Source organism: Sapajus apella, unplaced genomic scaffold (assembly GCF_009761245.1).
Source record: "Sapajus apella isolate SASKATOON/1434 unplaced genomic scaffold, GSC_monkey_1.0 scaffold5, whole genome shotgun sequence".
NCBI lineage: Eukaryota > Metazoa > Chordata > Mammalia > Primates > Cebidae > Sapajus > Sapajus apella.
Genome location: NW_022436945.1, coordinates 27,424,525 through 27,450,892, shown reverse-complemented (window position 1 = coordinate 27,450,892; position 26,368 = coordinate 27,424,525). Strand labels below are relative to the sequence as shown.

General features: G+C 44.5%; 1 protein-coding gene across 8 annotated transcripts in view; it reads right to left on the bottom strand.

Moving 5' to 3' along the window:
* Positions 1–26,368, bottom strand: part of TBC1D1 (TBC1 domain family member 1) — a 239,902-nt gene that overhangs the window by 2,231 nt on the left and 211,303 nt on the right. For all 8 annotated transcript variants that reach the window (XM_032273806.1, XM_032273811.1, XM_032273807.1 and 5 more), the window contains 4 exons: positions 20,714–20,958; positions 18,667–18,826; positions 10,932–11,101; positions 3,635–3,808 (listed from right to left, as the gene is read on the bottom strand). In XM_032273806.1, the coding sequence (XP_032129697.1) occupies positions 3,635–3,808; positions 10,932–11,101; positions 18,667–18,826; positions 20,714–20,958 (749 nt within the window). The remainder of the gene's footprint in view (positions 1–3,634; positions 3,809–10,931; positions 11,102–18,666; positions 18,827–20,713; positions 20,959–26,368) is intronic.

The following is a 26,368-nucleotide window of genomic DNA, read 5'->3' as shown; positions in this document are numbered from 1 at the left end:
GCAGCAGAGCCTGGCCTGTTTTGATGAGTACATATACACGCACAAATTGATTTCGGACTGACAAAAACTCGAAACGGTTTCCACTTGAAGGCCCAAGGTAGTAACAATCCTCTAGTCTGAAATTCTTTGCAAACACAGGGATACTCAAAAAGGAACCAACAAGAAATCAAGTTGCATTTATTCATGTCTGTGCCATCTAAAGCTACTGTGTAAAGCTAGTGATGTCCAGAGTAACAAGATATCACTATGTCAAGAAACACAGGCATTTCCCTGGAACACATATGGAGTCCTTAGAAAAGCCAGGTGTTCTGCTAAGATGTTGATGTGCCTGGTCTTGGTGACTGTTCACTACCAGCCACAGAGATAAGCAGTATCCTCTCTCCCACCCTACAGAGGAACGAGGCTCTCACTCAGTCTACATCTTCAGCATCTAGCACATAATTAATGCTAGCTAAATAGAATGACCAGGTGTATCTTTCTAGCGACTGTCGCTCCTCTCTCTAATTTGCTTGGCAGGCTTCCCAGGTGACAAGTATGTCAGCTCTAGTGACATGAAGGGGTTCCCTGAGAAAACTGCAGAAACTCCAACACTTATGCTGATGTCCCTGAGGCCTTTCTGGCCCGTTCCCCAGCTCAGAGCTGCATCCTGCAGTGCTCTGTGACTGCGTCTATCTCACTAATCCAGTCTAGATTTGACACGCCCCCATTTATTGTAGGTGGGAAAAAAAATGCTGCATCTTTTTTTTTTTTTCATTGTTCAAACAAAGAAAACAGTTTTTTTGAACAGGCCAACACTTGTGCCAGACAATTCATGACTCAAAGTCTAGCTCTGGCTGAGCCACTAGAACACCTGAAATAGAGTGAAAAAAGGACCAAGAACCTTAGTTTGTCAGCTTACTGGGCAGGGGGTGGGCACACTTGGGGTCTCTCTCTAAGCAGTACTCTCTGATCCTCAAAATCCACCCATCATCAGGGCCCAGGTCAGGGTCTACCCTCATCACTCTGAAGCCTCCCTGCATTTCCAGGTGCAACCTGCAGCTTAGTTAGTAGTGAATTAATCTGCCTGGTCATCTGCAATTCTGCATTAATGTCAGGTACCCTCGACGACCCTGATGCTTTTGTAGAAGCAAGCATGTCTTCTCTTTCACACATGGTCCTGCCTCCCGCAGCACCTGGCTCGGTGTGGGCGTCAATGACTTGCAGGGATTATGACAAATCCATGTGCATTATTATTTGGCTCCATCTGGCATGTCTATGCAATCGTCTGATACACTGCTGCATAAAACAGGTGGTACAGTTTGCTCTCCAGCTTCTGGACAGCCTTCACATGTGTTTAACAAGCAAAGAAAGGGGATTTCGGTATTTCTAACAATTTTATAAACAGAATAAAAATAGGAAATGGGTCAATTTTGATATTTTGGCCCCCCTAGAAAAGCTATACAAAAATTCAGGACTGTATGAAACACCTTTCCTTGTCTGTGTCTGAAAGGGTATGAGGAGGAGGCATGATTCTCACATGTGAGAGGCATATTTTCATAGAGGGTCATGGAAGAACTATATCAAAACACCCCTAAGTCAACACAATACAATCCTAGACCCAACTCTTTGAGAGCTGCCGTGGCTTACTCAACTTGGTGGCCACCAGCCCTCAGCACTGCAGGGAGTCAGGAATTACTGGTGGGTTGGCATAGACCACAGTTCTGAACGATCCTTCCAGAAGTGCAGGGCTAGTTGGTCAAGAGAACATCTGTAATCACCAATTACTGTCTGATGCCTTTATTGAGGAATGTAGCTAGCTAAGAAGTTTTTCACAACTCCCTGTCTTCACAAAAACAGAAGCACAGGAGCAGCATGAAATTACTTTGTATGCTCTGTCACCAAAAAACTACATGGTCATTTACCCAATATAACAAACCTTTTATATGAGAACTATCTATCTTAACAAGCTGAACGCTTCAATGCAAATGTGACCTTTATTAGAAGTATTTCCACCATATTATATTTCAGGGACCTATCATTGACTTGGAAGCCATTTAAAATGACCACCTCTACCATGTACCCTACAAGCCAGATAAGACTCTTCATCCCATTGAGATTTCCCTTCAGGGACAGCTGAGACTTCCAGGGTAAATTGTATACAGGCATATTTTCAGTTAGGACATCTCTATCTTAGGGGAAAAAAAAAAAGTTAAATTTCAGAATGTGAGTGGTAGTTAGGGCTGGGCAGGAAAAGCATTCGGTCTTGGTTCCTCTCGTGCACATATCTGCTAGGGTCTGCTGGGGTGGAATGCCCGCTGGGAGGAACACAGGTCAGACAGCTTAATTTGCTAGGCTGGCCTTTCTCACGTTGCTGCCAAGCTTGTGTCTGCAAAGCACATCTTTCTATGGAGAAAAATCAGAGGCTTAGATCAGAACAGAAGGCTTATTCTCAGGACACACCAGGAACATCATAAAAAATTTGGGCAAAAGTATGTATTTTTATTCAAAGCCACTCAAAAACAACTTTAAAAAACACCCTCAAAACAATTCCTTAACAGGGACAGCACTGCTACGCACTTGTGACATTAAAGAAAGTAGAACATGGCTGGGCGTGGTGGTTCACGCCTGTAATCCTAGCACTTTGGGAAGCCAAGGCACGAGGATCACCTGAGGTTGGGAGTTTGAGACTAACCTGACCAACATGGAGAAATCCCGTCTCTACTAAAAATGCAAAAAATTAGCCAGGCGTGGTGGTGCATGCCTGTAATCCCAGCTACTCAGGAGGCTGAGGCAGGGGAATCGCTTGAACACGGAAGGTGGAGGTTGCGGTGTGCTGACATCACAGCATTGCACTCCAGCCTGAGCAACAAGAGCAAAACTCCATCTCAGAAAAAAAAAAAAAAAAAAAGAACATATGGTTGCTGTATGCCATGTGATTGACAAGAGAACTGCACTCCACAGTTAGGTGTTCTTTGTGGCAGTGTGCCTGGGTGATGGGTGGGTAGGGGGATGACACGGGACCTGGCCAGCTCCAATCTCCATGCTGCACCTCAGCACTTGCACTGCTTGCTCTCCCTCGTGCACAGTCTCAACTGGTCTTTCTTCTGTATGTCAGCACCTGAGTGTATCCATGTTGAAATGGAAGCTTCTAGAGGGGAGAAGTGAGACCTTCATGCATCAAGTCTTTGTATATGCACCAAGGACTCACAAAGAATTATGATCTACTCCGGTTTGTTATGCATATTTCTGTGTTACCTTCCTCCTTTACTGTCCCTCTGGACCTAGCTGGTTTTGCTCATTGAAGTTAAAGCTCTTAGATTCTCTTTGAGTAATGACAACTGCTGGCATTCAGCTAATGGGCCATAGCACCCTGAATCCAAGTTCATCTCTGGGCCTGTCTCCTAAAAGAGTTCAGTGCAGAAACAGACTCTTAGAAAGCTCTGGGTCTGTCTGACCTCAGCAGAGGACAATCTGTCTGCTCCATAATGAAAAGGACCCATTCTCCCGGGATACCTTTGATCGCAACTATAAACTGATCAGGGTGGGAAAGGTCCTCTGGTCATGGGAAAGCCCAGCCTGCTGTTGCCTTTGGTGAGTTAATGAACTACCATATTATATCTGTGATTCAGGAAGGTGCTTTATAAACATGCTCTACCTGCAACTGTTCAAGGAGGTCAAGGTTCTGTTTGCGTAAGCTGCTGTTGGTTTTCTCTAATTTATCCATTCTTTGGTTGTCACTGAGAGGGGAGGAATCGATCAGTTCTTCTTGAAGCACATGGTACTCAACTTCGTAAGCTTGTAACTGTTTAGCAATGTCCATCTCAAATACCTGTTATAGAAAGAAAAGTCATCAGGTACTAAAATGGAGAAAAACCCCACACGTATAGGCAGGTGCCTGCAGTCATGTCAGGGCACACCTGTGAAGCGTCTCCTTTATGCTTCGCTCTACACTTGGTACTAAAAGTGATGAGAAAAACTATGTGCTGAGAAGGTAATAATTTTACTTGGGACAAAAGGATATAAGAAACATCTAGAAATAATTTGAAGGTAACATTAAGTGCAGGTTTTTGATACTCATCTTCAAAAAGCCCAAAAAAAAAAATCTCTCATTTTAAAAAACTGATAAAAATGTATTTTTGGTTCTTATTTCATGACTTCGTTTTGCCGAAAATTCTGTGATGTTAGATACATCAACTGTTGGTTAAAAGGAGAAAAGAAACAAAAGAATTGTAGCCCTATTTGCACAGTCACCGAGTCAAAGTTTAATTATAGTTCAGTTGGGTTTTCAGAGTTACAAGAACAGCTAAGTAATCGGACTGTTTACTAAAAAACTCTCCTTTGCACACAAATATGCAGAAATGAGCCAAAACTCAAATGTCACCCACACTGATGAGTGAATACGGAACAAGGCCTGAGCTGTCTTCTTTCCCACAATAGTAATGGTGATGAAAACACCACACGTGTGAAAAACAACCCCAAAGTGCACAAGTGACTCAAGCTGTTCATGTCTGTACTTTCTCTTGGTAAGGAAAGCAGGGCGGAAAGGGGAGTCAGAAGACAGCTGCTGCTGCCCAAGGCATTTCCTTTCTTTCCAGTTGTTTCTAAAAGAGAACCCCAGGGGCTGGGGGCTCTCAGCACAGCAGTGAGCCCTAGCGTTTATCTGATGGATCTGAGAATGCAGTCAAGCTGGGACCATCTTAAAAAAAAAACAACCCTGCAAGATCAGGACACACATTCAGAGCATGAAGTCAGACTTTAAAAGGGCAGAAACTGCCTCTCTACTGCATTTCTTTAAGCAACTCCAATGTTGTTAAAAATCAGTGTAAAACTCCCTCTTCTGATGGCACCCTATTAGCATTCAAGCTAGCCTAGCTTCCCTGGAATCAATTTTCAAAAACCAGGTTTACTTTCTCACCATTCCCAACAATCCTATTTTGTCTTCCTTGAGACTAATTTTTAAGCTTGCTGTTTTTGATTTAATTCAGTGGATAATACCAATAAGGCACAAAAGTCATTTGATGTCTAAAAACTAAAATCCATTCTATCTGTGGCGTGTGTGTGCATGTGTGTGAGGAGCGTAGGCGGGAGAGAGAGAATTGTTTACCGGATTGAACTGATTCTCTTTTGTCCCTCAGAGCCACAGCGAGGTCAGCAGGGATTATTATCTCCATTTGACAACCGAGGTAACTGGCTCAGAGGCTTTGAGTCAGCCTTAAAATCAGGGCTTTACTGGCGACTCTATGAATGACTTGAGCTAGCTACTTAACCTCTCAGCCACAGTTCCTGGCCTCCCACCTGGGGCACATGGCAGCCACCTCCCAGGACAGCTGCGAGAATTAAACAAGGCAACTCATGGATGCTCCCAGCACATGCCTGGCAGGTTGGGCAGGCGCTCTCATAGCTAAGGGATCTGCTTCCACACACCTGCCACAAACCCCTCACATTTCAACCTCAGCCAAGCCGTCATCAATGGATGCCACATCATGGAACTTCTGAATAGTCTGAACAGTAAAAACCACAAATGTTAAAACTGAGATTGTTTGGCACTCATGTATAATTATAAATATTGTGCTGAATGAATATCATGTACACAATTACTTTTTTTCTTCCACAAAGATTTATTTTTAAATGATCTCCTAACCTGGAAAGCCTAGGAACAAAACCTCTGGTCTTTCCTACAGATGGATGTTCGGTGTTAAGTTAATGGCTGTCAGCTGTGCCCAAAGCCATAAACTCTTCCAGGCCTCCATTAATCTCCAGGAACCACCCCAGGTCGCAATCATCTTTGCTTAATTGCCTGATGACCTCCTGACTGCCAAGACTCTTACGGCCCTTCATTCTGCAGTTATGCCCCCGAATTTATCCCAAACCATGGCAGTACGAGACTGGTGGTCAAAGGAGAACCTTGGTCACTGAACGTCACTTTCAGCCCTTGGGCTAATTACTTGGGGAAAGAAAAGAAGATGGGAGGGGTGCCTGTCCCTGCACACTTAGAGGGCACAAGTGATCCACTGCCAGAAGCAGTGTTCAGCCAGAAGAAGAGCAGGAAGGCCTCACATCAAAAACCTAATCCTTTGGTATGTTGTCTCAGAGGAATAAAAAAGACAAAAACTAGGTGTTGATGGGAAAACAGGACACATACACTTTAAGGTGCTTTCCTGTCTTGTCTGAGTCGCTCCTGAGGCTGGACAGGTGCAGCACCCGCCTTCCCCGGGGTCCTGCCTAAGCCATTCCCTGAGCACCGGTCACTACACAAAGCTGCCAGGTACCCGGCCCCTCTGCAAGGGGGACTGGCTCTCACCTTCTTTCTTCCCGGTCCATCTCAGAGCAATTCCACTAGGTTGTAATTACCGGGGAGCTAGAGCCTTCCCATCATACTGGCTCTCAGGTTCTTCAAGGTTTTCAGGCAAGTTCCAGAATTTTGGTACTGACGGAAATTTCTTTTCTGCTTGCCAAAGTAGGAATAACCTATTTCCACATTTTTGATGTTTTGCCGAAAAGATAAAACTATTTTGAGTTACTGAAGCACTAGAGCTACATTATAGGAAGCTTGAAAAATAAAAAACTACCAAATACAACTTTTACATCTAGTTATATTTCCTTTAATCTTTCCTAAAAGAATGTCTTTCTAGTTATAAACATAACCAACATAAAATTTCCTATTCCACTTCTCCTTTAAACATTGTATCAACTAAGAGCTTTTTCATGTTGCCATAAAAAACTGGCTTCATGGGTATTCTACCAGCTTAACATACCATACCCATATTAATCCAGTCATCAAGTGTTAGACATCTAGTTACTTCCAAGTTTCTGTTATTATAAATGACAAGTCTAGGAGAATATCCTTATACATATGGCTTCCCTCATATTTTGGATAATTTCCTGAGGATACATTCCAAGAAATGGGATGACTGAGTCAAAGGGTATGAATATTTTACTGGCTTGGGATATGTATCGCCAAATTGCCTCCCAAGAGCGAATAAGCAATGTGCACTGCCACATGCTAATGTTCTGGGTACAGTTTACCCTCGGGGCTGGGTACTGGCATTAAGAAATATCTTTCTGTTGATCTAGTAGGGTCAAGCATTATATGTTACATGAGTTTAAATTACACACAAAGCCAAATATTTTCCCAGATACTTGTTTACTGGATGTCTCCTCTTTGGTGAATTGTGTATGTTCTTGGCTCATTTGCCATTACAGACTCAGCATTTCTCTTCACAGTCCACAGACACTATGTCATGAACCCCGATGGTTTGCAGAACTTGCCACAGAGCTTCCGTCTTCTTAACCCCTGGCCTCTAACCTGCTGGTCCCATTGTCATACCAAGGCTGCAGAGTGGGAGCAAGCAGCCCGGCATCACGAGGGCGCGCTGTCTGTAGTGAATTACAAAAATAATAATAAAACCCACTAAAAGTCCGTCTGCTTGTTATTACCACCACACGTGAGCGATTTTCAAGAATGCCAGTGGTAAACCACTTCTCCCCGCCATGCCACACCCCACCCTCCTTGGATGGCACCAGCTTGTTCCTTTACAAAACAACTCCTTTTCCACGGTACAAACTTGCCTAAGAAGTGACGGTTCCCCCACAGGCAGAAGAGGCACCTCTGCCCCTGATTTTGAGGTGTGTCTTCTGAACACAGGAACCCTGGTTTCTAACCTGCAGGCTCAACGGGAACAGGGATTCCTCTGTTCATGGTGTTGCTCTCAGAGTTGCCCACAGCAGGGTTTCTCAGCTGTTTGTGTGCATGTGAATCCCCTGGGATCTCGCTAAAATGCAGATTCTGATTCAGCAGGTCTGGGGTGGGGCCCCAGATGCTGCGTTTCTAACAAGCTCTGACATGATATGACAATGCTGGGCTGAGGCCGTGCTCCGAGTGGAGCCTAAAGAATGCTGAAAATAGGCTATTTTACCCTGCTTCCCAAAACCACCCTTCCTCTTCTTCCTTAAACTGAGCTGAGGCTTCACAGCCACACAGCACCCACTGTGACAAGACTACAACACCAGCCTCCCTTTCCTTTGTTTCTAATTATTTCAAGTTTCCCTTCTTGGGTCAGAAGACGTTTATGGTTTATTCATTGGACAGTTCCTTCGGTAAGTACACTGCCACAAAGGCTTCAGAAGCCCTTGGTCTTCTGCCCTGGGCTCTGTCACGTTTAGAATTGCCCTCCTTGGCTGTTTCCAGTCTGTCCACATTGAGCCAGGGCTCCAGAGTCCTGTCCTTAGCCACCTTCTCTTCCATCCAGGATCCAGGCTGTGTCCCAGTTGCTCAGGCTGAGACTATCTATATAGGAAGGGCATTTAATGAAATGGAGCCACAGCTATCACAGAGGACCACCCAGATGCCCTCACCTTCCGCCCCAGCCCATCTGTACACAGGGTAGGATGCTCCACCATTTGCAATGGAAGCATCCCTTACTACTACTCTGAAGACCCCCAAGATTCGGGCCTGGGGTTCCCTAAGGCTGCAGAGGAATCATGCTGCACCCCGAGTCTGCTTTCTGTGTAGAATTTAAGACTACAGCACCCTGTCTCTACTAAAATACAAAAATTAGCTGACCATGGTGGTGCACACCTATAATCCCAGCTACTCGGGAAGCTGAGGCACGAGAATGCTTGAGCTCAGGAGACGGAGGTTGCAGTGAGCTGAGATCACACCCTGCACTCCAGCCTGGGCAGCAGAGCAAGACTCAGTCTCAAAAAAAAAAAAAAAACCAAAAAAACAAAAAGTCAGTGGAACAACGAATGGCAACTTCCAAATAACCAAATGGTGGCCTGACACAATTCAGGTACACACAGCTGTTCTCTTCCCATGCTGCGTCCGTTTCCACCCTTCCAGCACTGAAAGAACACCTGACGTATCCTAAGTATACTCAGTAAGTTTTATTTTTTGTTTTTTTTGGAGAAAATGGGGTTTTTTTCTGGTGCTCAATACTCAGGAGGTAAACAATGTCAGCTGGGATGGCCGGGGGCTGGAAGCAAGGTGACATGCTGGGCACTGGAAACAGCTCTCAGTCTAGGCAACCAAGGCTCTCGGGGTCTGCACTAGTAGCTGTAAAACTAAGTACATGCAACGAAAGCTATAAGAAGGGAATGTCTGAAAGAATGAATGAAAATGCCAGAAATCCAAGAATCAAAAGGGTGGAGAAGTCAGTATTCGCTGACTTTCCTACTAATGCTAGTAGGGAAAAACTCCAAATTAAATGACCTGCAGAGAGGCGCTCGGCAGTGCAGGAGACCTGTGAAATCACTCTGAGGTGAGAGGGACTTGGGTTTGAATCCCCACCTTTCTACTTTGCAGCAGAGTGGCTGTGGGTCAGTTAGTGAATCACTTTATAGCCTCTCAGGAGTGCGGCCATGACTGAGTGGGATCATGTGTATATCTAGATGCCCACCCAGCCTGGCAAAGAGCAAGGCCCCAACAAGCCAAAGCTATCCACATCAAGAATAATGTGCCAGGGAAGGAAAGGAGATGGAGAGGCTATCACTTAAAGATGCATGCACAATGGAAAAAAAATTGCTCTTTCATAAAGGCATATGCAATGTGCAAAAAGAAATCCAAAGGTAACAACTGGTATGAAACCTTCTCTTTTTTTGCAGGCCAGACTTGCATCTTTTTCTGTGCCTAACACCGAAGGTGCGGCAGCAAATGAAAATCGCAAACACTGCATTTGGATGCAATCCACTGGAATCATGGATTCTGTTAGGACTACCAGAAATCTCCACAGTAGGGATTTTTTTTCAAAAATAGCTTTATTTTACCATTCTTTTTTACCCAGTTGCTCTACGTTTTCATTACACAGTTGTGTGTTGCGTTACAACACTTTGGTCAATGGTGGACTGCGTATATAATGGTAGTCCCATAAGATTATACTACCATGTTTTTATTGTACCTTTTCTATGTTTAGTTATGTTTAGATACACAAATATCCTCTTGTGTTACAATTACTGACAGTGTTCAGTACAGTCACATGCTGTACAGATTTGTAGGGCCTAGGAACAACTTGTCTAGGTGTGTAGTAGGCTACACCACTTGGGTTTAAGTATACTTCATGATGTTTGCACAATGATGAAATCACCTAATGATGCATTTTTCAGAACTTATCACTATTGGTAAGTGGCACACGACTATCTGGTGTGGGTTCCAGGCGTACAAGAGGCCTGACTGCTGACTCTGCAGTGACTCAATGATGATGAAATCCCTTCCAGTGCTTTTGTAGCTACCCGGCCTCTGGACACTTCCAATGGTGCCCCTTTCTCTGCTAAGCAGTGTAGTTCTCCATCATCAGCAGCCATTACTAGAAGGTTCCTCCTTATACTGTACAGGATGAAAATCTGCTCCCATGACCAGCCCAGGGCATTTTCACCATCTAGTCTAGCTGTAACTTCCTAGTAAAACTCACCTCCCAGCCTTTAACATGTCAGAGGGTAATGGTTCTATTGTATACTGAAACCAGAGGTACTGAAGCCACAGATATCGAACTGAATTCAGGAAAAAAAAAAAAAATCACAAAACAAATTCATCGAATATATGTTCCCTATCATAACTTTGTTATCAAAGAATTATGTTGAGAAAATTCTAATTAATACCATTTAACACACAACAAAAAAATCAAAGCACTCAATGTATAAAACCCGATGCTACATTAGTATATTTATTTCAAAAGAACAAGCTACTAGAGCCGAATTCTCTTAAATGTAAGAAACCACAGATAACTTGTGCTGGTTTTTAGACCTAAGCATTGCCACATGTTTCCTAGGTGGCATTTCGCCACGACACTCACAACACACACACTCACGATCATTCCACGCATATGCCTCTCCGTGCCAGGCATCGTGCAGAATGCTGTTCAGAACACAAAGTGGAAACAGTTCCTGCTCAAGAGAGATTTAAGTTTCTACATGTCAAGGGTGGCTTAAGCGTTTGCAAAGTTTGGACTGACTCATACCTGATTGATGGTCTTTTCCATCTGTACCAAGCCCAGGTTGGGTAGCGTGTTTTTTATAAAGTCAACTATGGTTTCTAGGTTTTCATGCTGCAGAATCAAGGGCTTATGGCTTCCCAACAGACTTAAAGCCACTTTAAATATGACCTCTGTTCCCTGAAGAAAAATCATATCTGAGAAAACACAAAAATGCAGAAAGTTAAACCAGGCCAGTTTCTCACGTAATACCACTCCACTGCCTCTTCCACACATCACAGAGGAGGAGGGTGGGAGACATAACCCCAAACTGCAAACTTTATTTCATTTTTGGGGCCTGATAGCTCAGATGGTGTTGTCAAGACAGTATTGCAAATAGAAGTACATAAACATTAAAAATAATGTTTTACTCTGAAAATAAAATTCAAACATGCTTCAAAAGTTAAACTGGGAAAAGGAGAAAGTTTTTATTAGTCTATTTTTCCAGGAATGCTCCAGGGTTTTAAAGGAGATACTAAAACATGTTTTTATGGGTCAAGCTAAAAGATTTTTATAGATAAGGCATCAGAAATTAAGATAAGTGTTTCTGTTTCCTGTATTTGGAAATAAGGAATAGAATTCAGACCTTTAAAAACCGTAAAACAGCTGTACAAATGCAAAAGTACATTATTAAATATAAGTTTACTGATTTTTAACATGATAATGGAATAAATAACATTTTTCCCTCTGAAGAGTTCAAAGAACTTTGTCAAGGTTACTCTCTAGTTCTGGCCATATTTTGTTGTTAGAGTGGCTGGGTGAATGGATGCAATTCCTATACAGACTGCAGAGTAAGAGGGCAGGCACTGGCCAGGACAGCCAGCTGAGCAGCAAGCCCAGCCCTGTCTCCTCTTCCTCATAGAGTTGAAGCTGCTGGGGAAAAAAAGAGTCAAATGTCCTGGGGTTAAAGCAGAGCCACAATAACTATTGAGTGACTAAATTGAGGTAGGTTACCTAATAACTAGAATAATAATATTAGAAAAAACAATTTTAAAAATCAGAGTAGAAATATCACTAGAGGCAAGTATCAGTATTTCTTTTCACTCTTTTGGCTGAAAGATAATGGAAGAGAGAAAGAAGTTGTAAATTTCATCAAATCAAGGAAAGCAAAGGCAGGTGAGAGGAAGAATCTCCTGCAGGAAGCCTCTCTCTAGATGGTTAATATGAGAACATTTAAAAGCCAGAAGAAACAGAAAAGCAAAGGCTGGATGCTGCTGTGCAAATGGGAAACTGAATCCCTGTAGTTTCTGAACAAAGCACAGTGAGAAATGACAGACCGAGGGGACTGCTGGCTGGGTCAGCCCTCAACATCCTCTTCGACCGCCACAAAACCCTTAATTAGCCATGTGAGCTGAGCTGGGTGCAGCCCTAAGCCAACCCAGCAATGAAATCAGCCTGCTTCTCCCACCCAGCTCAGGGCCCATACTCTTTCCACAAACATAACAACTGCTGATGGCTGTGTGGCCCCAGGAAAGTAGGAAAGATGAATCCTTCACTTCCTTCTTAGGTCTGGTTGTTGAGGCTGGGAGGATATACTAGAGAGCTAACCGTGCCTTTGAACTCTGAGCTTTTTAGGGGAAGTGTTACATATACTAAGGCAGGCCAATTGAATAATGTTCCTCTGAAATATCTGGTTTATAAAATATACAGTCTACCCCTATAAACTCCCCACTACAGAAAAGAAAAAAGATCTAAAATAATACTATAACAAAGATGTATTTTAAAACCGAAATGACATATCCCAAAACAAAACTCTAAAGTAAATTTGAAGTTTCAGTGGTTTAGACAGTAAGACTTCCTAGACACATTTCAATATATGAACATTTATAGCTGAACAAAAATTGAGGACATCTTACAGAATAAAATATAAGACCTTTTTTGCAGGGATCCTGGGAAAAGGCTTTCCCTACCACACCCACGATTTTCTCTAGCTTGGTCTCTTTACTCTCTGAGGGACAAGTGCCTTAAGTTAGGTACAGTACCACATCTAAGCCAGTGAAAATAAATAATTATTGGGAAACTTTTGTGAGCATAACCAAATACCCAAGCCACATCAATAGTCTCTTTGGGTTAGCAGAGATCTTCTGAGTTTTATTAGGATCTTGGTTTTTACAATAAATCAACCTAGTAAGTACTTCCTATGATTCCAAACTGAGATTTTCCTGGAAAGAAAAGGAAAATTTGGAGGGGAGAAAGTGTTTATGTGTTTTAAAGTTTCTTTATTGATATATTAAAAAATTAAGACATAGCCCTGGGCATGTTTATTTTATTGGATCTGTTTGTATTTAACACAGTTAAAAAACAAACTTTCTTTCCTGATGCTATTCACAACATCTTAAGAGAACTCTGCTGAGAAGTGTCTTCTACTTTAACTTAATGAGCATCCATTGGGCATCTAATACATGCCAGGCACTGTATTAGGCACTGGAGATTAAGCCACGAGCAAAGGACAACAAACACGCTGCAGAGACACCAAGGAGTTCTGGCTTGGTAGTTATGCCCAGGGTTACGAGAACAAAGAGGAAAGAAAAAGCCCACAAGAAGGTGACTGCATGAAGAACCAGTGAAAACTTCCTAGGTCAGAACTCAGGGATTAATACCGTGAATAAAAGGAAAAGGCTGATGCTTGTAATCCCAGCACTTTGGGAGGCTGAGGTGGGTGGATCACGAGGTCAAGAGATCAAGACCATCCTGGCCAACATGGTGAAACCCCATGTCTACTAAAAATACAAAAATGAGCTGAGCACAGTGGCATGTGCCTGTAGTCCCAGCTACTTGGGAGGCTGAGGCAGGAGAATTGCTTGAACCCAGGAGGCAGAGGTTGCAGTGAGCTGAGATCGCGCCACTGTACTCCTGCCTGGCAACAGAGCACCATCTCAAAAAGAAAAAAAAAAAAAAAGGAAAAGAGGCCGTCAATAGAGAGAGGTGTGCAGGAGCCTGAAAAACAGTCTGGCTGGCAAGGCAGGGGCTCTGCTTGTGCAGGGCAGAAGGGGGGCAAATGGGCAGGCAAGTCCAGTTCAGCGGGGCCTCTGCCCAAGCCAAGCACTAACTTCCCTCAGAGCACCGTAGGAATCGCTGAAGGCTTTTTGTTCCTTTTCTCAGTATGTCAGTGGGTTGGTAAGGAGGTGACGTTAATGAGATGCAGGTTATGGCTATGGTCCCTGCAAGGGCTAGTTAGCGTCAGACAGAGAAAAGCCACCTTTGGAGACCACGCTGATTGATTCATGCCAGGGACTCCCAAATACCTGCTGCCAGAGATGCTCCATTCACCACCACTCCTCCCATTCAAAGCGCCCATCTCTCCAAGGCCTGAGAAAGCTCAGCCCCAGAAGCTTCTGTGAGGCAGGGGAGGTCTTAAATCGGGAGATGATTTGGGTGCACGATGCAGGAGTGTGCTTGAACAGTTGAAGGAAGGACCACAGGAAGCTCTGCTTGGAGGGAAGGGCCTCCTAAATTTTCTGATGACACTTGGGGGCAACACTGACATCCTTTAGAGAATGTGTACCTTTTTCTGGCTTTGGAATTTTAAAAATTACATCTAATTTTAAAATAATAGTGAGGAAAAATGTTTCCTATAAACCCACTGCCCCAAACCAATTATTCGGAAGAACGTCTTCCAATATCCTTCTACATTTACATTCTGGAACCTTTTTTTTTTTTTTAAAGCAGTAACTCCCCTTGGAAAAGCGACCCAATGTCCTGCGTTTGAAAACTGCCCTGGGAGAAAGTGAACAGCCAGGGCCACCCTGTGCAGTGCGGCAGAGCAGCCTAGCTCACCACACTACAGCCCAAGTCCTTTCGGTGGGACTTTCCTTTGGCCTCTTCCTTCTCTCCTCTCCTTTTAGCCACCTAGAAACAGGCAAGAAGTTTCATCGGGCAGGAAATAGAGAGGAATCTTGAATTCAGCTGACTCTACTCCTCGGCACTGTATTCACAGAGAACAACACAAAGGAACTTCTTTTCTTTGAGGCCATTTCAGCAGTCCTCTTATTGTATTACTGTGTATTGGAACTCGATTTGAAAATAAACTCCTCAGATCTCGGGCCGGGCGAGGTGGCTCACGCCTGTAATCCCAGCACTTTGGGAGGCCGAGGCGGGTGGATCACGAGGTCAAGAGATCGAGACCATCCTGGTCAACATGGTGAAACCCCGTCTCTACTAAAAATACAAAAAATTAGCTGGGCATGGTGGTGCGTGCCTGTAATCCCAGCTACTCAGGAGGCTGAGGCAGGAGAATTGCCTGAACCCAGGACGCGGAGGTTGAGGTGAGCTGAGATCGCGCCACTGCACTCCAGCCTGGGTAACAAGAGCAAAACTCCGTCTCAAAAAAAAAGAAAATAAACTCCTCAGATGTCAAAGTGCAATCTTCCTCTGTGAGCTTACACTGCATCTCTTTCCCAGCCACCTTTGTCTCTGTCAAGGCTGAGCCTTCTCAACTTTCTCCTGGAAGCTGCGGCCCTCCGGCTGTGGCTCCCCCCACATTCTAGGAGTAATGTAAGTGGCAGGATGAAGGCTGATGACAGTGCTGTGCAGAACAACAGCACAAACAGACCGAACACACGCTCATCATCACCGTGCATCATGTTACCTGAGTAGCCAGACATTTTCCTAGCCGCAGAAACAATTGTGTTTTCAGTCTCTTCTCATCATGAAGCCTTTGCTATACTGCAGGCGGCTTCTGTGTTTTTTTGCCAAACCCTTAGTTTTCGTTTGTTTGTTTGTCAGTTTCGGGACTTTTTTGAGACAAAGTCTCGCACTGTCGCCCAGGCTGGAGTGCAGTGGTGTGATCTTGGCTCACTGCAACCTCCACCTCCCAGGTTCAAGCGGTTCTCCTGCCTCAGCCTCTCGAGTAGCTGGGACTACAGGTGCGTGCCACCACGCCTGGTCAATTTTTGTATTTTTAGTAGAGACAGGGTTTCACCATGTTGGTCAGGCTGGTCTTTAATTCCTGACCTTGTGACGCACCCGCCTTGGCCTCCCAAAGTGCTGGGATTATAGGAGTGGGCCACCGCACGGGGCCCAAACCCTTCGTTTTTATGCTCCACCTCCTCCCTCATCTATTTGGCAGCACATCCTATAGAAAAACATCAGGGACCAAACGCTGCAGCCACCTCCTCCATCAGAAGCAAGCCAGGTCCTGTTTTTTAAGATTTTTTTTCCCCTCAAAGGTACATGTGATGAGAAAGTGAACAGAGCAAGCATCTCTCCCGGGGCCCTGCTGCACTCCAACTAGAAAAATACAGGAAGGGGCTCCTGACATTATGTGACACCAGGCAGAAGGACTGCCATCCAGCAAGGGGTGACGACAGTGTGAAGGTTCAGTCGCACACGTCACTGGCAGCTGCCCCTCCAAGTGGCAGATACATACTTGATGCCAGGTAATGTATTAACTCGTATATGAGCTATGCTGGTGCAAACAGAAATATTTTACTTATATATATATATTAGTGAACAGTCAACAAAGGTCTATGTGTTTTTAGAGTTTGTTCAGACTTAAAGGCTTATAATGAAATGGGCCTTGGGCCAAAAAGATACTGTAGTGCCTGAATGGCAGGCTTTGAAATAAAAAGCTAAGCTATCTGCATCATGGAGCAAAATATACACCATTCTCTAAGTCACCAATGCTAAAAATAGACATGGTTTGTAAAAACCTATGTTTTCTGTTTATAAATACTGAAAGATGAGATGGACTATGAAAAAAAAAAAAAGTAAAAGCAGTTTTTGCGAAGTGACATCACAACCCGGTGCAGCCTTGAGATCCCACTTCCTGCCTCCAATCCCAGGAGCCCTTGGCCAGCCGGACAACAACGCACTTCGCACAGCAGGAGTCTGTGGGATCCAGGAATTATGTAGACACTGGCATCTTTAACCATAATGTTTATGAAACTCCTAGTCTCACCACTGCCTACAGAATCTACAGAAAAATATCCTACCTCTACAGGCTGCGGCTTTATTTATGAAGTCATTAGAGTGAGCTTCAGAGAGCTTCGAATTACTCTGCAACAGAAGGGCTGTCATTCCCAAAGTGGAGTTCGCTTGTTTTTTAATGTCTTTTTGCCCATATGAATCGAAGGAAAAATTTCTCTTCCAGAGCCCCAGAACTTTCTGCAAGCAACAGCTCCAGTGCCTGTGGCCCCAGGGCAGGGATGACTCAGTGATGACCCCACAGCCCCCTCCAGTCTGTGGTCAGCCCAGTTGCCTTGGGAGAATTTTCTTCACAAACCAAGTAATTTAATGCTTGAGCTGTTTACAAACCATTAACAAACAGCGCTCCCTCCTCCCCATTTCCATCCCCGCTTCTCTTCATGACCCTGTATGAAAATCATAGCTAAAATCTGGAGAAAATGTAAGGAAGGTGGACTAATCATTTTCTTTTAATTTCCAGGGTTAGAAAAGTCAAAAACATAGAAGTTATTGGCAGGAAAGCTTAAAGCCTGGAGCTTGAGATTTTAGTTTCTGTAACTCTTTTGTTAGTAAACTAAGCACACCATTTGTTATCTTTCTTTTTTAAACTATGTTATAAACCTTCATGAAATCTCACTAAAGATATGTTTAACCAGGAGATAGCTTTTTGTATCTATTTTAATTCAGTGGTTTTATATTTTTAGGGACAGAAAATGAGGAACATGAATTCTTCCAGTAAAGCAACATGGGAAAAAATAAAAATCTAGTATTTGGGTGAAAGGAAAAGAGAGCAGAAGAGTAAATGCTCACTTACATTAAAAAGCAAATTTTAGGGTTTCTAGAATTTGGATATTTAAGATGTTTACCCAGAGCATTCCTGAAGTAGTACATTCAGTGTCTTTAAATATTTCCCTTAAGATGCTCTCTAACCCTAAAAACAAATTTTTTAAAGATCACGTTTTTAAGCTGTCAAGTGATGCTTGAAAATATGCTTGATCTGTAATAACTATCATTTTTTTGTAACCTCCTCCTTTACAATAAAAAAAAGAACCTGAATTGTCAAAAATATCACTTTTATTCTGAAGTAGGGAAAACAAACTGTGCGTGAACTGACCGTGCTGACCACCTTCCACTTGGTTCCTAATGTGCACGTGGACGGCCTTATCCCTGCATCCCAAGGCAGGTTAAAGTTTTGTGTACGAACACCCACCTAACTTTCACAACGTTCTCAAAAAGTGAATTGGGAATATAAAGGCAGGTCTTATGCATGAACCACCCAAGGTAAACAGCGGTGGCACAGGGGTAGCAGCGGCTGAGACACAGCACGAGGGCAGGAGGCCCATGGGTGTCAAGGCTGAGGGGGGAGGGCACACCATTGACACGGAGTTGTCACTCGAGATCTTGACACTGGTCTCCAAGAGAGTGACTTGGGAGAAAATGTAGAGCCAAGAGCAGGAGGAGGTGCCAAGGGAATCTAGAAAGGGCAGTAGCCCAGAGGCCCACAGTCAGCATTGGTCAGCACTCACAACCCAGAGTGGCTGAGGAAGGCGATGCATCAGAAGCACACACCTGCGGCTCCAAATGTCTGCTCTAGGGAGGGCATCCTGATGAGGGACTCAGATCTACATCCCACAGGATGAAGGATCGAGGGAAGCCCCGCGATTATCAAAATCACAAAACCCACCCCTGACTAATCTTAGACTATCAAACAATACCCTGCTCTGCTAAGAGCTCTGGGTATAAGAATAAGAATCACAATGGAGAGACAGGAAATGCTTCTCCTCTAACAGGGGCAGGCTGGTTCTTTACTAATGCTCACCAAAGACTCTGGCTACGAATCCCAGCGGGAACTGTGAGGCAAACACGGTGAGGAACCAGGGCGCGGCATAGAGGCTGGGGCCGATCTCGTGCTCCTCCAAGTGATTGTAGAGATCTCTGTGGTAATCATGAAGCAGCCTCGAGAGCTGGTACATCTGGATCTGCGGGAAGACGGCCACAGGGGCTGAGAATTAGGGAACTACCACAGCGAAAAAGTTACGCCTACTGCTTACAGGGTGGGCATAAGAGAAGACTCACTAGAACTTCAAACGTTCTCTCTGGCTTGTGATCCACTGACCTCAGCTACTAATTCTTCCAACAAGTACTTCCCGAGTGCCCGCTGCTGCCAGGCACTGGCTGGGTGTAGGCCCAGGACGCTAACGCTGGGACTTCTTCTACCACTTCCTTTTCATTGTTCCCTTGTACGCCTTGGCTAAGAAGATCTAAACATCTGTCTTGTGCAAACGTTTCATAAATTCTCTTACAAATACAAAAACTCAAGCCCGGAGGAATTAGAAATAAGAAGCCAGTCTCTCTATTAAGACTGAATTAGGGACATCTTATGATTCCATAGCAGTGCATTGTACTTGTTTACTCAGGAAATTCCCTCTGGACCCCTGAAATTACTTGTCAATAGGCAGGACAAGCATAATTTCTTTTGGTGTATAACATATGGAATATCCAGATCCCTGGCAAGTTAAAACAAGAAGACAAGTGTACATCTTAAGATGAGGAAAAAACACAACTTTTTCCAACTAAAGTGGAACTCAAACTTCAGAGAATGGCATGATTCTGGCAGGAAGCTCATGCCAGTTCCTAGCAGTGCCACCAAGCATTCCAGGCCTTATAGAGGCCTGAGACTCAAGAAGAAACAGTGACCTACAGAGGGTCAGAATCCTGCTGAGATGCACCAAGTTGGATGTGTCCTGTCCAAACTAAGAGAAAGAAAACAAAACCATTTTCAGAGGCTCAGACAATATAATCCCATAAGCACCAGCTGTGGCTCTCCTGTGTGGAAGACAGTCTAATCAACCAAAGCCACCAGCCCCAAAAGAGTTGTGTGTTACATAAATTACAGAAAGCTCGAAAATTCCACTGCCTAGTGGCAGCTGTCCTTAAAGTTAATACCAGGAATGTAGGAAGACCCTCAGAGTACATGGGGAAAGCGTTATGTGGTCAAAATCCTTCAGCGCATGAGCTGACTTCCGTCTGCGATATTTTTGTTCATGTGGTCTGTGTGCACAGGTCAAGGTGAAAAGATTTTGAATCACATAAGGTGGTGTTCTCAAAGTCAGTCCTTGGCTCTAATGTACCCCCTCCCAGGATACTTTCTAAGGCTCTGAAGGCCTAGTATCTTACTGGTAAATGACATATCAACACGTGCTGCAACATTTGAAGCAACAATTAGGAATATTCCTGAAGCAGCATCCAGAGGTTTCCCTCTGAAAGGCAGCAAGAGCAGCACATGGTATTTGGAATACGCTGCTGTGTTTGGTTTTCTCTGACAAAACTGCTTATTCAACAAATACTTATGGGGTACCCCGGCTGGAAGTGTGCCCCGGCTGGAAGTGGGGAACACAGCATCAGGGTGGGCAAGATGAGCTTCTCCCAGGGTGTGATATTTGAGCTGAACCAGAGATGACGAGGGTGCGGTGAGGCAGAGGAAGAGCAGATGCAGAGGCTGGGAGGTAGGAGTGACATCATCTGATGGTTGATAGGGGCAAAGGGAGGTCCCTAGAGTCAGAGGGGCCTGGGTTTCCATTCCAGCTCTGACACTTGCTAGCTGTGGGACTGGGCCCAATTTAGTAATCTTTGGAGCCTCAGTTTTCCCACCTACATATTGAGCTGATGAACAGTGCCTTCCTATTACGTTATTAGAGGAAAGTGCAGATGATACGCTTGGAATAATACCTAGCACAGAGTCCTTTATCAGCATTACAACATCACACTGTTACCTGACAGTGAAAGAGCTCTGCGGCACACCTGGAGAGGGATAAGAAACATCCTTAGCATTTTGTTCTATTAAAGACATAAGGAACGCTCTCTACCTGTAAAATAATCATGTCTGGCCGATACTGTTTCCGCAGGCCCATGTCAAACATCAGAAACTTGAGCATTTTAAACGCCTCTTCCTCACTCATATGAAGCAGCAAAATGCCTGCGACAAAGCTGAGACCTTGGCAATATCCTACTTCCTGGTCCAGAAGTGAGTAGGCCTTCAAAATGTTGTAAAGTGACAGCTGTCCTGCTCCAAGCTGGGCAGAGAAGTACGGGTGTGTAGGAAACGTTCGCCCTGTGAAAAGAATACGTGTTAGTCATAGTGATAAAAACCAAAAAAGAAAGCCTATTGAAGCAGAAATCCAATGTGCTTCAGATTAAGCAGAAAAATATTTAGAAGCTGGATCATAATATCAATCAGTCTTTGCCACCTCCTCTGCAGACAATGTCAACCAGTTGTTCCTGGAATAACATTTTCAATTAAAAATCAGCAATGCCTCATGGTTTATTTATGTATTTATTTTTTGGTGGAGGTACAGGTGAAAGAAATTAGAACTACCTTCAGTCTTGGAAATAACCAAACTTCAAATTAAAAAAAAAAAAAAAAACAAAAAACTGTTGGCTGGGTACTACTAACTGTGGCTCATCTCTGTAATCTTAGCACTTTGGGAGGCCGGGGCAAGCGGATCACCTGAGGGCAGGATGGTCTCGAACTCTCGAAGTCAGGAGTTCAAGACCATCCTGCCCAACATGGCAAAACCCCGTCACTACTAAAAATACAAAAAAATTAGCTGGGCATGGTGGGAGGCGCCTGTAATCCCGGCTACTCAGGAAGTTGAGGCAGGAGAATCTCTTGAACATGGGAGGTGGAGGTTGCAGTGAGCTGAGATCGTACCATTGCACTCCAGCCTGGGCAACAAGAGCAAAACTCCATCTCAAGAAAACTGTTAATCCTCTGGATAAAACTTCTACACTCAAGAGGAACACACACAGCTCTTCCTCTCCACCCCACATCTCACGCCCACCCCAATCTCAGCAGCATCTAAATGCAGCTAAAAGGCCCCGCCTTGCTGCAAACACTCCCTGCATCTGTTTTTCCCAGACTCACATATTATGCCTGTAAATGCTGCACACCACACGCAGATCTCTGCACTTTCAAACCATAGGCAGTGTTTTGAAACAGCCTGAGGAGCAGCAGGTGTTTTCTTTTACACAAAAGTTACCTTCCAAAAAGTTGAAAAAAAAAAAAAAAGCTCTCAACATTGTGATTATTTTCACAAAAAGCCGGTATTCAAATAAGGCTTAAAAGATTTCTTTTGTCCAGGAGGCTTTTGTGGCTGATACTTGTCAAGTTGCTCTTCCCCCTCCTCTGGAACGTGACTGACGGGAGCGCCTGTTTCCAGGGAGCACAAAAGTACTTGAACCGATTAAGAGAAGACAGGTCTGGAGGCAGGCAGCTGGCAGCCAGGGCCAAGCTTGGACCCAGGTGAGAACTGTGAACCTGCTTGGAGCAGCAACGGTCAAAGGTGCGTCTAGGCCACATGTTAATTGTTCATTGCAATTATTGGTCTCAGCACAGAGAGGAACATACATTCATGGGCTCTTCCTCAGCTTCCTGAGAAAGACTTTATAAATCAGTCCAGATGTGTTTATCTGAACTTGATTCAAGAGGAAGGCAACAGTCTCCTAATTATTGTCCTGATTTCTCATTCTGTATTCACTTCTTGCATCCTCTACCTCTTTCCCAACAAATCTTCCCCAGATATACCCTGCACAAGTCCCCTTGCTGCTAGTAAGCAATCAATAGCTCTCCAGTGCTCAAAGAACAAATTCATTCTGTTAGCCTGGAGCTCCGTGCACTCACCTCCCCACCCAACTTCCCAGCTTTATCTTCTACTCTGGGGCTTAGCCCAGGCACTAGAAGCATGGGCTCCTGGGTCTCTGACTCCTCTGGGTGGGTGGATGGGTGGGTGTTTGTGTGTGTGTGTGTGTGTGTGTGTGTGTGTGTCTGTCTTTGTGTATGCAAGTAGAGCAATTGGTAGCAGCAGGTGGAACTGAACTGGAATTCGACCCCCACGCAGGATTTAACAGTTTCTAGCAGCTACATTAGAAAGTAACAGGTGAAGTTAATTTTAATTAGATATTTTGTTTAGCCCAACACATACAAAATATTATTACTTCAGCATTAACGTAAAAATACTAAGACATTATGCATTCTTTTTTCATGCCAGGTCTTTGAAATCCAGTGTATTTTTATACTGACAGCACATCTCAGTTTGGAGTAGCCACATCTCAAGGGCTCAACAGCCACAGGTGGCTTCTGTACTTGGCAACACCAGTGTATGGATTTCCTCATAGTCTCAAATATATCCACAATCTCTTTCATTCCATTCCCCTTGCAGGCTCAGCTTCCAAGAAGACGGAGGGCTTCCCCACCTCTGCATTTTTGCTGATGCTCCTATCTCATCCTGAATGCACCCCCTCCCCTCTGGGATCAAATAGGTGCTGGTAGCGGAATATGCAGGAGTCATGAGGCATAAAGAAACACAGGGAAAGTTTAGTTATTTTGAATTTAATCTGTCAGTGTTACCGTTTTAGCTAATCACATACCCTCTCATGTTAGCTAACTACCTCCCACAGAAACCAGAGCTCACGCTAATTGACCCTGCTTGTAGCGTGGCTATTTCGTATTTAAGCCTCAAAACATCCTTAAGAGGGTGGGCCTGGCAGGCTGGGGAGTGACCTGTGCTAACTGGCCACTTAAGAGTGGTCAGAGGCCAGGAACAGTAGCACACGCCTGTAATTCTAGAACTTTGGGAGGCTGAGGTGGGCGGATCAGCTGAGGTTGGGAGTTCAAGACCAGTCTGGCCAATATGGAGAAACCCCGTCTCTACTAAAAAATACAAAATTAGCCAGGTGTGGTGGCACATGCTTGTAATCCCAGCTACTTGGGAGGCTGAGGCAGGAGAATCACTTGAACCCAGGAGATGGAGGTTGCAGTGAGCCGAGATCACACCACTGCACCCCAGCCTGGGCAACAAGAGTGAAACTCCATCTCAACAACAACAAAAAAAGAGCGGTCAGATTGTGGGGGCAGGGCTGGCTTCATGGGTGTGTGTTCTGCGCAGTCACTGGCTCTGTGCTTACAAGGACCTCACACAAGGCTTCATGCTTTGCTATCTCTGCCTTGAAATTCCTAATAATCTTTCAACAAGGAGTTCTCCATTTTCATCTTGCAATAGGCCCTGCAAATTATGTACCAATTTAAGGGGAGGCAGCCCCCTAAGCAGCTTCCAGAAATAGCCAGAGCCACCTTCCTCCCGGCCTTGCTATCAAGTGGTACGTTATGAGAAAGCAAACCTTGGGCCAAATTCTGCCAAACATATGACCTTTATGAGCAAGCTGACACGTGACAGAAACCACACAGGGCCTCTCGCATGCTCTGCACTCAGGCCTCTAACAAGCACTTCTCGAGAAAGGTTCAACCAGAGGAGGGCACTGTGGCAATCGGACAGCAGAGCCAGGCCGCCCACAGTCAGGTGACACAGATCAAGTGTGGGGACCCAGGACCAACAGGCACTGGCCTCAAGTGCGGCTCCAGAGTTGCTTGTGCCAGGGTCTGGACACCTTTCTCATCAACCACAGTGCTTGAACATCATTCATTTTGCTAGTAAAACATTACATGTAGCGCCCCTTCTGCTAAGAACAACTCTCTGATGTGCATTTATTTCAATGGTATTTGAGGTAAGTACAAAATGGCCTCTGGCATGTGCAGCTCAGAATGGACTACTTAGCTTCCCTGAACCTTAGCTTCCTCTTTTAAAAAATGAGCAGAACCTGGCCGGACTTGGTGGCTCACGCCTGTAATCCCAGCACTCTGGGAGGCTGAGGCGGGTGGACCACAAGGTCAAAAGATCAAGACCATCCTGGCCAACATGGTGAGATCCTGTCTCTACTAAAAATATAAAAATTAGCTGAGTGTGGTGGCACGTGCCTGTAGTCCCAGCGACTCAGGAGGCTGAGGGAGGAGAATCGCTTGAACCTGGGAGGCGGAGGTTGCAGTGAGCTGAGATCGCGCCATGGCACTCCAGCCTGGCAACAGAGTGAGACTCCGTCTCAGAAAAAAAGAGGGGAGGGGCACAGAACCCATAGTTTGCAGAGTGGGGAGTACATGTACCATGCCTAATGCAAATGTTTGCTATGAATGGTGTTCAATAATGGGCAATAATCTTCAGATACACCACACACATTATAAAATCCCAGTTTGCAAACAAGAGGACAAAAGGGTACACTTATGACAGTTCTGTAGCACAAATGCAAAACAAGTTACATTTAAGGTACAGGAGCAACCTTGCAAAACCATTCCTCTATCAACTATAACACTGCATATGAGCCAGGAAATCTTGCATTCTGACAGCCTTCCAGAAGCAAAGGAAAGTTATGTCCCAGCAACTAATTTTCACAAAATTTGGAACTCACAAACAGAACTGAATTGAATTCTAAATAACAGCAATTACCACCACTACCTAGATTCAGCAAAACACCTGTACACACCACACTTTCAAATCTCTTGTTATTACCCAAACTGGTCAAGGCTTCCAGGGTGCAATTTCAGAAACTGTCATTGATTTTCTTTATGCAGAAAACCTGTCCTGCACGAACCTGGCCAAGCTAATACATGTCTTCCAGTGTGTTCTATGAGACTCCCAAATGCAGCTTCCTGTCCCACCCCACAGTGAGACAGGCCTCCGGGTTCACTACCAGGCTGGGGAACAGCCGGGAGTCTCTGGCCTTCAGCTCGTGACTAGCGGGAGACGCAGGACAGCTGCACGCATTTGACTTTGTAACACAGCCCAAGTGTTACATGAAATTCTATTGGGGGAGACACTGTTTTCCTGTTTTACATTCTTCCAGGTCAACAGTTCTCAGTGTTTGGTCAGTCTGAAGACCTCTAGAGGTCTCTGAGAGCCTTTTATGGGTCCATGAGGTCCTCCCCAGCTTTTCCAGGTATAGATCTGGGCAAGGTCAGCTTTTACTTTATATGCTTCAAATAACAAGCAAAACGGATTAAATGAAGCAAACAAAATTCAGCAGATTCTATTAAATCAGACATTAAAGAGATTTTCTTTTAAATGTAAAAATAGTGTCACTTCTCATTTTATTTTGGAAAACAGTCATTTTTAATAATTTTTATATGTATGAGTTTATTATAGCTATGCAAAAATAAATACAAATCAAATACATACTAATCTCAGTTTTAATTAATTGCTAATATGGTAAATATTGATAGGAATTATCCATGGAAACAAAAGCTCTTTGGGCTGCTCAATAATTTTAAAAGTGAAAGGCATTCTGTCATCGAAGTTTGGGAACAGCTGTTCTAGGCCAACAGGACCACTCACCCACATTCCTGGGTAAACACCAAGTAAAGAGGGTGAGGCGGCCACAAGGGTAGACAGTGAATGTGTGGGACTAAAAGCATTTCCTGGAAAATCTGTATTTGGATAATCCCGTGTTGAGCACTGCAGCCCTCCAGCTCCCATTTGGAAAGTACTAGGCTAGTGCTGGTGGCATCCCACAAAGACCACCCACCCATAGGATGTGCACCTGCCACAGGGGACCGGAGCTGTGGGCACAGCACCCCTGAGAACATGAGCAGCCCCTTGCACCTCACTGCCAACTCAAGGCACATGAACTCTGAGCAA